The sequence below is a fragment of the Acartia tonsa genome, chromosome 7 (assembly GCF_053477335.1).
Source record: "Acartia tonsa isolate MP-2025a chromosome 7, ASM5347733v1, whole genome shotgun sequence".
Taxonomy (NCBI): domain Eukaryota; kingdom Metazoa; phylum Arthropoda; class Copepoda; order Calanoida; family Acartiidae; genus Acartia; species Acartia tonsa.
The window spans coordinates 16,787,242-16,802,127 of NC_137266.1; the positions used below are offsets into that span (position 1 = coordinate 16,787,242).

Consider the following 14,886-nt stretch of genomic DNA (forward strand, 5'->3'; position numbering starts at 1 on the left):
TAATATGTGTAAGTTTAACAAAATATACAAAAATGAATATAGAATACGTGGATATTGCGAGAGATTCTTTCATAATATGATAAAATGCTTCTCCCAGCATGCTAATATAGCGATATCCCCCCCCCCCTGATTATAACTACCCCATCCCCTCACCTTACCATGGTGCTATGTATTGACCAATATATGAGGACTACATTAGCAACCTAAATTTCGCTATCACAATATCCGCGTATTGTATATCCATTTATACAAAACATTCGAGATTTATTTTACTTTTCGGGGATAGGATAATGACTGATAAAATTAATCATTCCCCAAATCTAAAAGTGAAAGAAATGGAAGAGGATTTCAAGACAGAGAGAGATATTACAGTGGCAGTCATTATTTCTTTTCTCCAATTTTTCTATCTATTGAGGCATTATTCATGATATGGAAGGGAGGAGGTAAATGGAGGAGAGACTACCATTGTTCTTTCCCCAACTGGGATTTTTATCCTTATTTTAAGTGTTTTGTAGGCAACAATATTTTTTTGTCATACATAATAGAGTAGCAAGTTTAGTAATAAATAAATGACAATATAAATGCTGAATTCTTAAGTTTGCTTCTTAATACATGATAGTTCTTGCTTTGCTTCAGTAGAAATCATCATTAAAATACTCTTCATCAAATACATCAAATATCATGTAGTCCTCGAATCTGTTTGAAACATTGGGGTAGGGATAGCTTTTAGAATTTCCCATCATGAGATTGTAGGCCAACCCTTGCTCTGGTATCACCTGATTTCATAGATATTCAATTGGATATATTCTAATGTAGGGAGGAAGGGAGGGGACAACGGGCTATTTATTACACTAGTCCCCAAAATATTTTTAGCGACTTTTTTTATTTGTTGGATTAATAACTTTGGGGACTTTTATTTAATTTTGATTAGTTATTTGATTAGGTAGGTAAGTTTTCAAAACTGAAAAAAAATTCTACGCCAATTAATCTAATAATGTATAGAGAAGGACGTTAAAAACTGCAGAACTATGCATAGAGCCATTTTGAAAACTGGGAAATATTATAAATATAACTAGTTTAGTCGATATACGCACGCGGGAAAAGTTTATCAATTTTCGTATTTGTGAAACTAAGGCTTTATGCTGATTAAGATCTCTGAAATATAAATATCTATGCCTGACATGAGGGTGGACACTTGGTTTTAATATGTTCCACGCCATCTAACTCTCCTTCCATTAAGAAGAAATGCTTCAGTCTTGGAAGTTGACAGGTAACGAACTCATAACCCTCTGGACTCAGCACCATTATGACTTCCAATGTTTCTGTGAAGATTTCAAGTTTTAATTATCATATCATAGATTATCGAGGTCCTATCATATGTTCTTCGTGCAAAGTCAGGTTAGGTTAGATTATATTTGTTAAATGTAACCACTAACCATGTAGGGCTAAAGATCACCGAATGTATAGGTCTCCCCCCCCCCCTTTTTTCAATTTTTATCACAAATAAGGGTGGGGGGAGTCAATGCTCTATACGCACGTTCAGGGAAAGCACCTGTTTTTGTCCTTGTATCATTTATGTTAGATTGTTGCTGCCTTACTTGAATATCTTAAGATTGATCAATGACAATTAAACCATTCCTGCATTCAGCTTAATCATTTCCAGGCTCCATTCATCAAATGACTCCACCACCAAAGTTGTCAATCTTGGTAACTTCAGAGCATCAGATCTACTCCCAAATCCTCCCCCAATGTCTGACAGACAAAATAAGTGCTCCAACTTCATAAACTTGCGCAAATATCTCAGATTGAATCCAACAAAAACCCACAACAATTGAACTTTGGAGAAGTTGGGACAACTTTCTAGAAAATAATCGTCCATCCATTCAGCCCTGGAGTCAGAAAATATTAGAATAAGGAGTTTCAAAATATGAATTTATATAAATATTAAGTACCTATGCTGTTAAAAAACATTCTAAATACCTAGGTACTCTTCATTTTGTGCTGTTTCAGTGCTATGTTCATTTCAGGGATGTAATTCAACCATTGGAAGAAAAAAACGTTTTAGAAAATCAACCAGTGCATTCATAATCTAAATTAACACATTTTTTTCTCCCTTAAATTAAGGGCTAAGACATATTAAGCATTCTTTGGCTTGAAAAGCCTTAGTGAAATAAAAAGCCTGTAGATAAGTAGCACGAGTGTACAGGTATGTTAAAATTGTAAAAAAAGGTTATTGGATGATTGAGAATGAAAACTGTAGTTTTAAAATATATCTAGTTTGATAAAGTAGCCTAGGGCTGAGAAGAATTAATGACTTTTTAATCTAGGTATGACATGTGTCCTACTTTACAGCATGAAAACATTTTTGAACCCCATTTATTTATTCTGTTATTCCTGCCTACAATCCATTTTCAGGGTGACCAACTGAGGGGCAACACTCTTGATCAGGTTGCCAAACACAGGACTCAGATTTCCCCGGCGGTGGTAGATCAAAAGGTGCTCTAGCTTCTCAGGTCTAATATTAAATATGTGTGTTTGAGCAGGGACTTCATAGCTTTTTGGGAGGAATGTATAAAATCTCAATAAGGGATAAGGGGGGGGGGGGGGGGAATCAAGTTTATGGAGTTAAAATGGCAAATTTAGGAGGTTACAAATGTTTTGAGGTGAGAGAGGGAGGAGGGTGATATCTAAAAAACTTTAAGGGGAGCCTATGGGAATCCTCCCTTCTTGGACGTCCCTGTCTTTCAGTTGGTATGTAAAATAAATACGTATAATTTCATCCCTAAAGAACATTTGTTAAATTTGCAAAAACTCAAAGGAAATTACGAAACCTTTAGATTATATAGTTTATGCCTTTTTAAGCATTACCGACAGACTGACGGATAAAACAATGTATAGAGTTCATGCTTATATATTATAGGAGTCTTAACTAAAAATTTCAGCTGCTTATCTTCAATAGCAGCCGAGAAAATTACATTTCCCTAGTAGCGTTACAGACTGAATGACAGACAAAAAAACTATAGAGTAGCTTCCCAACTAAAAACAACTTGCCTATTATTAAGTTGAATAACTCCATCATCATCCAAGCCCCATTCAACTTCCAGGGCCACCAGGGTCTTGTGAGCAATATTCACAATATTTGTCATGTTATCTGAGGTCACGCAGGTCAGCTTACAATCTTCCAGCAGGGGCATGTGAGTTGGTAGCTGGAACAGTGTCGCATTACGTTCATCACCAATGATCCCAAGATTTTTAAGACCATCAGCATGTCTGGTGGTGAAGGAATAGATTATATCAACGCAAGAAGGCTTTAGTTGCTTTGGGTACATTTCATAGGCCAGAGATTCAAGATTGGGACAGGTAACATCAGCAAGAAAAGCTTCATTTCCCAGTAACTCAAGCTTTAGGGCAGTTATTTGTTGTGACCAGTCTTGTATGGCAGTTTTCTTCATTTCAAGGCAGTCAAAGCCAAGACCACAATCCCTAGGGTCTCCGAAATATTCATCTTCCCCTTCTGTCCATCTTTTAGCAAGGATTAAGGTAGGTAAAATAAAATCTTTTCCAGTATGGCTTCGAAACCGATTAATATCCACTGGATTAGAACCGGTTCTCATCATAGAATATCAAAATAAAAACCTAACATGACTGGTTTTAATCTTCATTTTTTCATTTTAATATTCGCGGAAAACTGTCTATAATACGATGCGATAAATAACTAATTTAAAACTTTTTTCATGAATATCAATAGCCACACCTTAATATTTGCAACAAAAAAATTATCACAAGATCTCTGAAATATTTTTATGTGGAGATCCTAAACAGTGGTGGGAGAGGTTAGAGAAAGAGGAATTGTTTCACCCACCAAAAATATTGCCCCAAATCTTTTAGGTATAGGTATAGGAATTATCTGAAAAGGAAATCAGATATGTCCACCCAGCGGTTACCAAATATCAAGTCTAATATGGACAGGTAGACAGAGAGACAGACATTCTTTTACTTTGCTTACAGATGTCTAAACCATAATCCCTGACCTTGTATCTTTCAGGTAGCTACAACAGGTTATCTCCAACTTAATTTCCAGGTTCCTGGGGCGCACATCTTGTCTTTCCTTGGCCTTCTTCAAGGTTTTAAAGTAAGATTCGTAGGATGTTTGGGTTAGAGGAACCTTCCATTTTCCAGTGGCTGGTAACATTTTGGCTATCCTGTAATGAGTCCTAAAAATCAAAGAAATAAGAATAATTTTCATGAAAACAAATGACTTTTCAAATATAACAAGGATGACAACATACACAAAAGCGAAGCTCTGAAACGGTATTACAGACGAACATTAACCCTTGTAGAGTGTCATAACTGAATATAAAAAATAAGAATTTATATGTTTTGACAAAATTAAACGTAAAGAATTCTTTTTTAAGAACATACTGACATTTTTAGGCCTTGATTATAGAGATGCTTCGCTCATAATATTATACCTTATTGTAATTGGAATCATTAATCAAAAAATCAGATCAATCGGATGATTTTATCACATAAAAAATTGTTAACAAAGTTAAAAAAAACAACATGTTTAAAATGGACGTACGGACATTCTGGTAACGATTATAGAGTTGCTACGCTTTCTAAATCGTACCTAACTACTTCAAGAATCATCATGCAAAGTTTGAAATCGATAGGACAATTCTAACATGCCTAAATTATCGAAAAAAGCTACCCGTTACGGACTGACGGAAAGACTGACCGACCCTAATTATTTTATTACTAGCGGCTACGCCCCTAGAAGCCTCTAGAGCACTGCACTGGTAGGAGAAGGAAAAGTCGACCAAAAAGTTTTAAAAAATATTTTTTGGGGGAGCCCCTCTCGAAAAATAGTTTAAAACCTTCCCAGAACCTATAAGAAGCTTCACTGTAAAGGAGAACAATATCGGTTCAGCGGTTAGCGAGATCCTTCGGGACAGACAAAAAAACGCTTACTACTTTATATAATAGGATTTATACATAATACAAATAAGAAGGGCCAAAACATTAGGTGCTAGCTTTCTTCACTTTAAGACATTTGGTGCTAGCTTTCTTTATTCTTCGATTTCGGTGCTAGTCTCCTTCATGTTAGCCGATAATTAAAGCATGCAAAAAAGTAAAAATCAGCTTGATTTAAATAGATGTACGGACTTTCTGGTAACGATTATAGAGTTGCTACACTTCCTAAAGCATTCCTAATTGATATAGGAATTATCATACAAAGTTTAAAATCGATAGGACAATTCTAACCTGTTCAAATGAAATAGATAACTGTCCCGTACAGACGGGCTGGCCTACCCTAATTATAGAAAAGGCTTCGCTTTTAATAACTTACTCTTTAGATGCTAGCATCAAGGCAAGTGTGTCCTTCATACTAAGATGCTTGACAACATTTCTGTAAGCGGGATACGGCAGTTCTTCGAAAGGAAATACAAAATCCTGTAAGTAAATAATAAATCAAACAATAGGTTATAGGTATTACATATATGAAAACATTAAAAATATTACCTACCCTCTTAAGAAATAAAATAACCAAAACAATGGCAATTACACATAAAAGTTTCTTACAGCCTAATTGTGAAATCAATTAAATTCATTTCTATCTCCTAACTAATGGATCCTTTGTTTTGGGAAGGTAGTTGTCTGGAATATACATTTATGCTAGGGCCATTGATTTGGAAGTCCTTAGAACCATGCAAGTGCCAAGAAAGCAAGAAAACAAAGGGGGGGGGGGGGGGGTTTAATGCAACCATCTCGTAATCAATGTATAAATGGCACTTAGAATTCGAATTTCGATATAAAATTTTGCATGAGTAATCCTTGGCAGGTCTATTTTCCCTAAATCGAACAAAAAGTTGGAAAAGTAACGGCTAACGGCTGGCAGCTCAGCCGCTTAGTAATTTTTTGGCTTTTTTCTATGGAAATAAATCACGAAACCTCTCTCCACATAATGCTCTTTTCCGATCCAAAAAGTTTTTAAACGATTCTAGCCGGTAGTTGCTGGTACTAGAAATCTAAAAAAATATTTTTGGTATCATTTCACATGATTTAAAGCAAATATATATTTTAAATGTTGATTTCTACGTAATTTTTGACAGATTTGCCCTAAAAATAGCCAAAAAACGGCTAAACGGCTGAGCCGTTAGCTGTTACTTTTTCAACTTTTTGTTCGATTTAGGGAAAATAGACCTACCAAGGATTACTCATGCAAAATTTCAGATCGAAATTCGAATTCTAAGTGCCATTTATACATTGATTACGAGATGGTTGCATATAAACCCCCCCCCCCCCTTATTATTTGTTAAAATGTTTTTCCCAGTAATGCAAGTACATATGAAAATAAAATGTTAGTTAATTAAAAAAATACCAAATTTCTAAGTTTGATGGCTAATTTTTCTATTCCCTGAAGAGCAATGCACAATCGGTTCAGCGATTACTGAGAACTTCAGCTTCAGACAGACAAACCTTGTTACTTCTTTCTAAGATTCTTTTATTAAAATTGAAAAGAGTGTAGGTATTTTTTTTTAAATCTCCCAATATAATAAACTACCTAGCTAAAATATAAAGGATTTTATGCTTGAATTTTGAAGATGGAGTTGTACAAAATAAAAATGAAAGTACTGCCATCCTCTGGCGATTTTGCAGGGATCATAAGGAATAAGACAGTGGACGATAAATTGGTGTACATTGTACATCCCCCCTGATGATTTACATAATTATCTTTTTTCTAAGTTAAGACTTAGAACCAACCAATCACAATACAATAAAGGTTTTAAAATTTTTTGTGTCAGTTATAAAACTTTGGGTACCAGTGTAATTTATAGTCCAACGTCCCTTCCCTCCCTGTGATTATGTAATTACCATGATGTAGTTCTCTTCAACAATTTTGAAAAGGTAAAATTTTTTTCTGTACCAAGTCTTCAACTACATTTTGATTGAAGTTTTTCTGAAAAAAAAATATAAAAAATAAACATGATTTATTTTAAAACACTTTGGGGCAAATCAATAGGATAAAACTTTTTACAGGCTTATTAAAGGGTTCTTTGAGAAGCCTGAAGGTATTTTCTAGACCCTGAGCTCCTCAATTTTTATGTAAATTGCTGTATAGTGTATTTTGTCTAGGTTTAAAAATTTAAATTCTTTTTTAAAAATCTTTCCTAAATTTTTTTTTTTTTGTATAGAAAATTGTTTTATAAAGCTTTTAGCAGATCTTTTCAATTTAGGCAAATTCAGAACTAGAGCAAAAAAACACGTGGGCGCAAAAAACAACAGTCTGCGGTGAAAAAAAAACTTTATTTTATCCTGTGTTTGCCTCACTGGGCAATGTAAGTAAGCGTATTTAAGCGTAACAGATTCATTTAGAATTATATAAAGTACTGATATTCAAATCAAACATCACAAAAATAGAAATATTGAATGAATTATACGATCAAATAAACTATAATTTAAACTTGAATACACTAAAGGAAAAGCAAATAAAAATAAGATACAGTTTTATATCATAATTAATATCCATTATCATAATCATCATAATAATTATCATACTCATCATAATAATCATCATACCCCCAATAACCATCATTCATATAGGAATCATCAGAATCTTCAAAATCATTCAAATATAAATCGTCTTTAAAACAATCAGCAATGGATGGATAAGGGTAGTTCTTAGCATTCTCAGTCATCATATCCAGGGCTGTATCGGAATCTGTTATAATAGTGCAGTTTGCTGGACATTTGGATTTTAGATAAGATACACTGTCAGGAATAATAAGCTGTTGAAGCTTAGGAAGCTCACAAGTTACCAATTCCTCGCCTTCAGAGTTTCGAATCATCAATACTTCCAAAGTTTCTATAGGTAACATTTTAAATATATCTTTTATGTCTCTCATTTGATAGGTATTGTATAATAAACATGAACAAGATTAGTTTATTCTTATCAATCCAAAGAAAAATCACCTAAAAAATGACAACCCTATACCCCCCCCCCCCCCCTAACAAGTGCCCATTGAGGCTACAAGGGGTGTAACTGCTAGTAAATTAGTATTAGAACAATAAAGGAGATTAATAAAAAGTAATTTGATTGCTTTAATCAGAACTTCATTTGTATAATCAATATTTTGAACAAACTTTAATAGCAGTATTTTATGATATATTCATTCCTGAGTTAAGATGGATCATTTGAAGACTCCATGGATCAAAATGGTCAACAACAAGGGTCTTCAGTTTTGGAAGTTTAATAGCATCAGACACTCTTCCATCGCTGATATCCAGGTTAACAATAATCTCAACCTCTGGAAACTTATACAAACAATGATTAGTTTCATGATCATAAAAAAACAACAACTTTAAGTTTGAGAACGTGGGGCAGCTTGCAAGGATACTTGGAAGCAATGATGAACCAAAGACTTTGAGAGTTATCAGTTGTCCTGCCACCTGTGGAAGCAGATTGTTGAGGAATGCAGAGCTGATATTTCTGTAATGAACCATTACCAATAGGTGCTTTAAACTCTCAGGCCTAAAAAAAAACTCATTAAAATTAGTTAGAAACAGAAAATCTCTTTTATTATAAATATGTCTGGGTTTACTATAAAGCTTCCCAAAAAAAACAAAGTATACATTATTTATAATTAGAGTGGCCGGGCAGATAATTTCACAAACAGATAAAAAAATAGGTTTGGCAATCCGCCAAACTTTTGGGTTGGATTCAGATTATTACAAAAATCCGCCAACCCCCCCCCCCCCAAAAAAAAAAAAGAGATTAATCTTCGGATTGCAGATTTTCGGAATGCAGATTGCAGACTCTAGCAATACTTTAAAAGTCCTGAAATAAAAAATTGTAGGCTCTACAGCGGACATTTTCTAACCCTTACTTAACCTAACCTGATCTAAAAAAAAGCATGAAAAGCTACCTTGAAAATAAAATACAAAAAAAACTTTGGATGCTACCCACCATTTTAACTGTAGTAAAAAAACAATGAAATACTTTTTTGAATTTTTCTGCCACATTTTAAATAAAAAAAAAATTACGTGTTACAATAGTCATAAAAATTAACAATTCGAATCCGCAATTTGAACTGCGGATTCAGATTCTGGTTCCAAAAAATAGGGCAAAATTGGACAGATTGGGGATTTGGATTGCCAACCCTAAAAACACCCTTGCTACTCTTATGGTACAGGTTAGTACATAGCTTCTCTGCTTGCCTGTAAATAAATGCCATACTTTAGGAGAGGGATAACATTATACTGTGTTATTATACGCCCCTAGAGACCTCTAGGGGCACTTGAGGAAGGGGGAGTTGAATCCCAAAACCTTTTTTTTAAAGGGAACTATCCACGAACGAGAGCAAGTGATTCTAAGCACCTTCCAGTATTGATCCATAGTATTTTTTTAGTGAATATACTGGGTTTATGTTTAATACTTCAATTGGATTATCAACAAAAAAGTTTCGCCATGGTTTTATATTAAATAAACTATGAAATGCTAAGCATTTTTTTTTGCAATATCATCAAACGCAGTGTTGCGGATCCGCATTGATTGTATGCGGATCCGGATCCTCCAAATTTGGTCAGTGCGGATCCGGATCCTTGACAATAAAAATAAAATCACCAAATTTTTCAAAAAATGTTTGTTCCTTAATCTCGAAGTCAAAAATACTTTTAATTTTTAAGTCTGAACCTAAACCTTAAAGATTGGCTCTCATCACGAGAATGTCTTTGTATGTGACTATTTTATATAAATTTAGGTAGATTTTTCCATGTTTTCTGCATTTTTTTGAGTCCAAGGATCCGGACTCAATAATGTAATGTGGATCCTTGCGGATCCGGATCCAAAACTCTGATCAAACGCTTTGTTGAGTTTAAATGACAAACTAAAATAACACGGCAGAAAAATGCTGTAAATTGCAAAAGTACATTAATTAAACTGTTCACAAAATTACAAGTTACCAACCCTTTTTTTTAAATATACATTTTTAATCAAAGTTTTTAACTCCTGCATTAAGCTTTTCAACAACAGTTTTAACTCATCGAAACATTTGATGATATTGCACGAGAAAATAATGCTTAACATTTCAAAGTTTTTATAATATAAAACCATGGTGAAACCTAGCTTTTTAGTCGATAAACCAAATATTTAACATAAACCAAAATTTAATTTCTTTTGGGAGAGTAATAATTTTCTAGGGGCAATTTCTCTTGAAAGGGTGGTGGTACCCTGCCCCAAAATAGTTATAACCTTCCCGGGACATATGAGAAGCTACCCCCTGTTTAGGAGAACCCAGTCGGTTCAGCGGTTAGCGAGATCCTTCATTACAGACAAAAAGACACACATCCTATTACTTTATTATACGGATTACTTTTCCCCTTAAGAGTGATCCCCTACTGAAGTAGCCAACTTAGACCTATCACAAGACCAATAGCAAGCTTTTTTTTTAAGGGGAAAATTAGTGTAGCAGTTTGTGAGATCTTTTAATTGAAACAATTAAACCTTACTGGTATATACTATATAATATAGGACTTAACTTACCTATAATTGAAATCAATTTGGTAATTTGGAAAATTATCAATATCATCAACAATTTCCAAAGACACAAGAGTTTGATGAGCATTGTTCAGAAGAGTATTGATATCATCTGGTTGGATTCTGGTTAATTTGCAGTGTTCAAGACAAGGCATATAAGATGGAAATTTAAACAACAGTGGATGTTTGTAGTCTCCAACTATTTCAAACCTTTTAAGGCCATGCACATGCTTCTTTGTAAACTCATAGATAATATCAACAGAGGTCTGATTAGTGCAATTGGGGTAGATTTGAAATGATAAAGATTCAAGTTTGGGGCAAATGACTTCATCCATGAGAAACGTCTCATTGCCCAAGATTTCCATTTCTAAGGAAGTTATGTTTTCAGCCCAATCTCTGAAAAGAATTTGTATGGGTTCTAAACACTTAAAAACATTCAAAGATTTATATGCAACCTCCCAGAACCTGTCTCCATTCAGGTAGATGCAACATTTAAATTTAAATTTAATTTCCAGATCTCTGGGTATATTATTCTGTCTTTCTTTGGCAGCCTTGAGAATTTCCATGTTTTCATTGGCAGTCTTTGACATCATCTGAATCTTCCATTTTCCAGTAGAGGGAGCCAACTTACCAAACTTGTAATAATACCTAATAGCATATCATTGAATTACTTATTATTATTAGGGATGGCAATCCGTCAAATTTTTGGACCAGATTCGGATTCTTACAAAAATCCATCCAAAAAAATGGCGGATTCTGGATTCTTATTTTTGGCAGATTCCGGATTCGGATTCCAGATGCTAGCAATATTTTAAAAGGCTTTAAAAAAATTGAAGTGCTACATATGTCCTAAAAATTAATGTTCTTGATGTTCTCTAAAATTCACTTCCGAGAATTGAACCATATTTTAAAAGATTTTATACATAATGAATGATGATAATCTTTGCCTTCAAAACAGGGGAGTTGAAAGAAAAAACTCAAGACGCTAATTTTAGCCTACCAATTAAGAATCCGAATCCGCTATTAAAAAACGGATTCCAGATTCAGATTCCAAAATTGACCAAAAATTAGGCAGATTCCGGATTCGAATACAGATTGCCAACCCTAATTATTATAAATATTTGAGATAAATAGATTTTTTAAAATCTTAAAAATATTTCAGTAAAACTTAATCCTTATACAAAAGTAACAGGATATCTTTCTGTCTCAGGATAGAATCATGTTAATTATTTGCACAAAGCTAAAGTAGAATCAATAAAAATAAAAACTTACTCTTTACAAGCCAACATCAAATTGTGAATATCTTTAATTGTAAGAAACTTGAGGACTTTTTTGTGGACTAGGTAGGGTAGATCATCAAAAGAAAGAACATATTTCTCTACCTAAAATAAAATTAATCTGTAGATGAAAGCAAATTAAGGTTGAAGAGCTAGGAAACAATAGTGTAGGTAATTTTGTTAAGATGCCTCAAAAATAATTGTAGAATAAAACAAAATACTTTGTGAAATATAAAATAACTTTATTTTACTTATTTAGACACTAAAACTCAAAGCGTTGTGGACAAGTCAATAACCAATTAGAAAATTACAGTACTTTTTTTAACCAATTGATAGCACAATTACATACAGTGAAAACAGCACACAAATATTAAGGAAAATATTTTAGTGCTATTTAAGAATTTTATATAATGCATTGAAAATGTTACCTGCTCATTTTCTTGTTGATCTTTGTTGTCATTAGCTGTTAACAAGTGGACATCATTGGATGGTTTTGTGTCATCTTGTGCATCTGTTCGGTCAGAATTCAAACTTACCATATCTAGATCTCCACTAGACAACACATCTTCTCCAATAGACCTCTGAGGATCTTGAGTTGCATCTTCAGTTATTTCCAAAGATTCTACATTTGCTAGGAGATTCTTTAATGGAATAAGGAAAGTATTAGCTAGGTATATTAGGTATACAAGAGCTATAGTATAACTACATATGTACATACAATCACAAACTCATTATAAATACATTTAACAACCATTACTATCCATTCCTATTTAAATTAGCTCCTACCACAGGATATATAAATATATATTTAAAAAACATGAAAACTTAACAAAGTTCTATCTATTTAATATAAATATCAACAAAAGAAGATTCTATATAAAATCCCATCGAATTAAGGTTCCGGACTGTCTTGTCTTATCTAATTTAAAATCTAATAAGAATAAAAACTCATCTTGTAACATATATTTGTATGTATACCTTTTGTTCTTCATCAATGGACGATGAACTTCCCAACAAAGTATCCATCTTACTGTCCTCATTCATTCAGCTAGAGAGCTGCTGAGATTTTATTCTGAAAAAATAATGATCAAAAAGTAATAAAGGAAAGTACCTACCTAGTGGTAATATATTCAAAATATTTTTTATCATAAAATTCATCTTAGACTACCGGCTATACCGTGAAAGGCTGGAAATTCTCTCCCCAAAAATAGTTAAAATCTTCCTCTAATTAGTTTTAGACCTCTGGTTTTTAACTGAGAAGCTTCACTATAAAGAGGAATCTATTAGGTTCAGCGAGATCTTTTTCAAAAGACACGACACAGAAAAACATCCAAGGTAAATATTTGTTTGTAAGGAGCATTTAAAAACAATAACGACAAAACTATGGTATTTGTTTATTTACAAAAATATGTTAACCGCCCGCCACGCGCATTACTCTGCTATAAATACCGCTATATATTAATTTTCTTAAATGTCGTCTTTTATGATTCTATTGGGAGGAGAGAAATGCGCAAGTTGCGGCATTCTGGTCAAATACTTACAGTATATTATTTCCCTCAAATTGTGGGCCTTAACTTTTCTTTATTTTGTACAAAAATTCTCTTTACATTGAATTTTTTAACTACGTAAAAATGAACTTTGAATTATATTTCTAATATTTAAGATTTAACTGTTTTAATTTAACTTTTTTATTAAAATTAAATAGGGAAGAAAACATTGGTGAAAAATTATGTCCTCATCAATAACATCAACAAAGGCTGGGTCGATGGCAGAAAAAAATATTTGCAATTATTATTGGCAGTAAAAAAGGTTCACTGTGGCTGGAACAGTGCAAAAAGTTTGCAACTGTGAAAGTGAAAAGTTTTTAATTTTCCATATTTTAAATTGGAGGAATATATTGAGCAGAAATTTTTTTTCTTGAAATTATAATTAAAAATTAAGTAAATTATGAATTAAGATCGTATTAATGTTTTTGTACTGCAAATTCTTAAGCACTATAATCACTGCAGTTTTGTCAAGTATAATGCGCGCACTGTGGGATGAGCATTCTGCACAATACACAAAATCTCCGATTTCAACTCCGACCCGTCACGGAAGAGCGCATTTTTTACGAAAAATAGGGCTTTTTAAATCTTATTTTTAAGTGATTTATGTAAATATTTTAGAACTTTTTTTTTCCGAATATCTACTTTTAATTATTTGAAATTAATATAAATGCTTTAAAAAAAAAAAAATTTTGAGCACAGATAAACAAAATTACCCCTGAAAAATTACCAATAACGGCGCTAAAATATCTGTTTATTACTTGCCTTGCAAATACAATAGAAATATAAAAAAAGATGTTTGGGATAAAGGAATTCTTCATGAACATTTAAAAAAAAAAAAATTTCAAATCGATCAACACTAAGTCCACCGAATTTTACCGAAACTAATGTTCACTGTTTTAGCCTAAATTTCGTAAAAAAAAAAGGTTTTTTTTCGACTTTCTGTTATTAAATAAAAAAAATTTAAAAATATTCTTAAACTACTGATAATGGAGAATTAAAAACAATCCAATTATTTTTTATCTATCTTAAAGTTTGTAGGAGTTATGATCGTTTTTATTTCACTACCCCTAAATTTTTGCCTACATTTGCCACAAAGCTGCGCGCAGTGATATAAAATCGAAAATTTAACTATTTTTGCGATTAAGAGCTTAAAAACCACTTTTTTGTCAAAGTTGAAGAATTTTATACATAATATTTGATTTTGCTAAACAACTAACAAGTATTCATGTATAAATTACTTGATTTAGAAATTTTCCATAAATTTCTGCGAAAAGTTATCATTTTTAGCTTAAATTTGGTTAAAAAGTCTTTTTTTCGACTTTTTACTTAGCAAATAAAAAAATAAAAAAAGGTTTTTCTAAAACTACTGTTAATGGGGAATTAAATAATTAAAATATTATTGATCTATCTTAAAATTTGGAGGAGTTATGATGATTTTTATTTCTTTACCCCTAATTTTCAACCTACAGTGACGACAAAGCTGCAGTGTAATGCAATGCCCCTAGAGCCCTCGAGGTTATATTGA

At 32.7% G+C, this 14,886-nt stretch overlaps 2 protein-coding genes across 2 annotated transcripts; both read right to left on the minus strand.

The window, feature by feature from the left end:
- Positions 1–227: 227 nt before the first annotated feature.
- Positions 228–7,953, minus strand: LOC145324962 (uncharacterized). Its single transcript, XM_080167728.1, has 9 exons — positions 6,877–7,953; positions 5,351–5,454; positions 4,032–4,214; positions 3,052–3,522; positions 2,399–2,515; positions 1,639–1,889; positions 1,177–1,322; positions 464–776; positions 228–294 (listed from the first exon to the last, which is right to left on the minus strand). Exons 1-8 carry the CDS (start codon positions 6,877–6,879, stop codon positions 633–635), a joined length of 1,419 nt encoding a protein of 472 aa, XP_080023854.1. The 5' UTR covers positions 6,880–7,953; the 3' UTR covers positions 228–294; positions 464–632.
- A 207-nt stretch (positions 7,954–8,160) lies between these two features.
- Positions 8,161–13,129, minus strand: LOC145324963 (uncharacterized). The gene is made up of 5 exons (XM_080167729.1): positions 12,793–13,129; positions 12,243–12,455; positions 11,810–11,919; positions 10,544–11,185; positions 8,161–8,533 (listed from the first exon to the last, which is right to left on the minus strand). Exons 1-5 carry the CDS (start codon positions 12,856–12,858, stop codon positions 8,161–8,163), a joined length of 1,404 nt encoding a protein of 467 aa, XP_080023855.1. The 5' UTR covers positions 12,859–13,129.
- Positions 13,130–14,886: the final 1,757 nt, after the last annotated feature.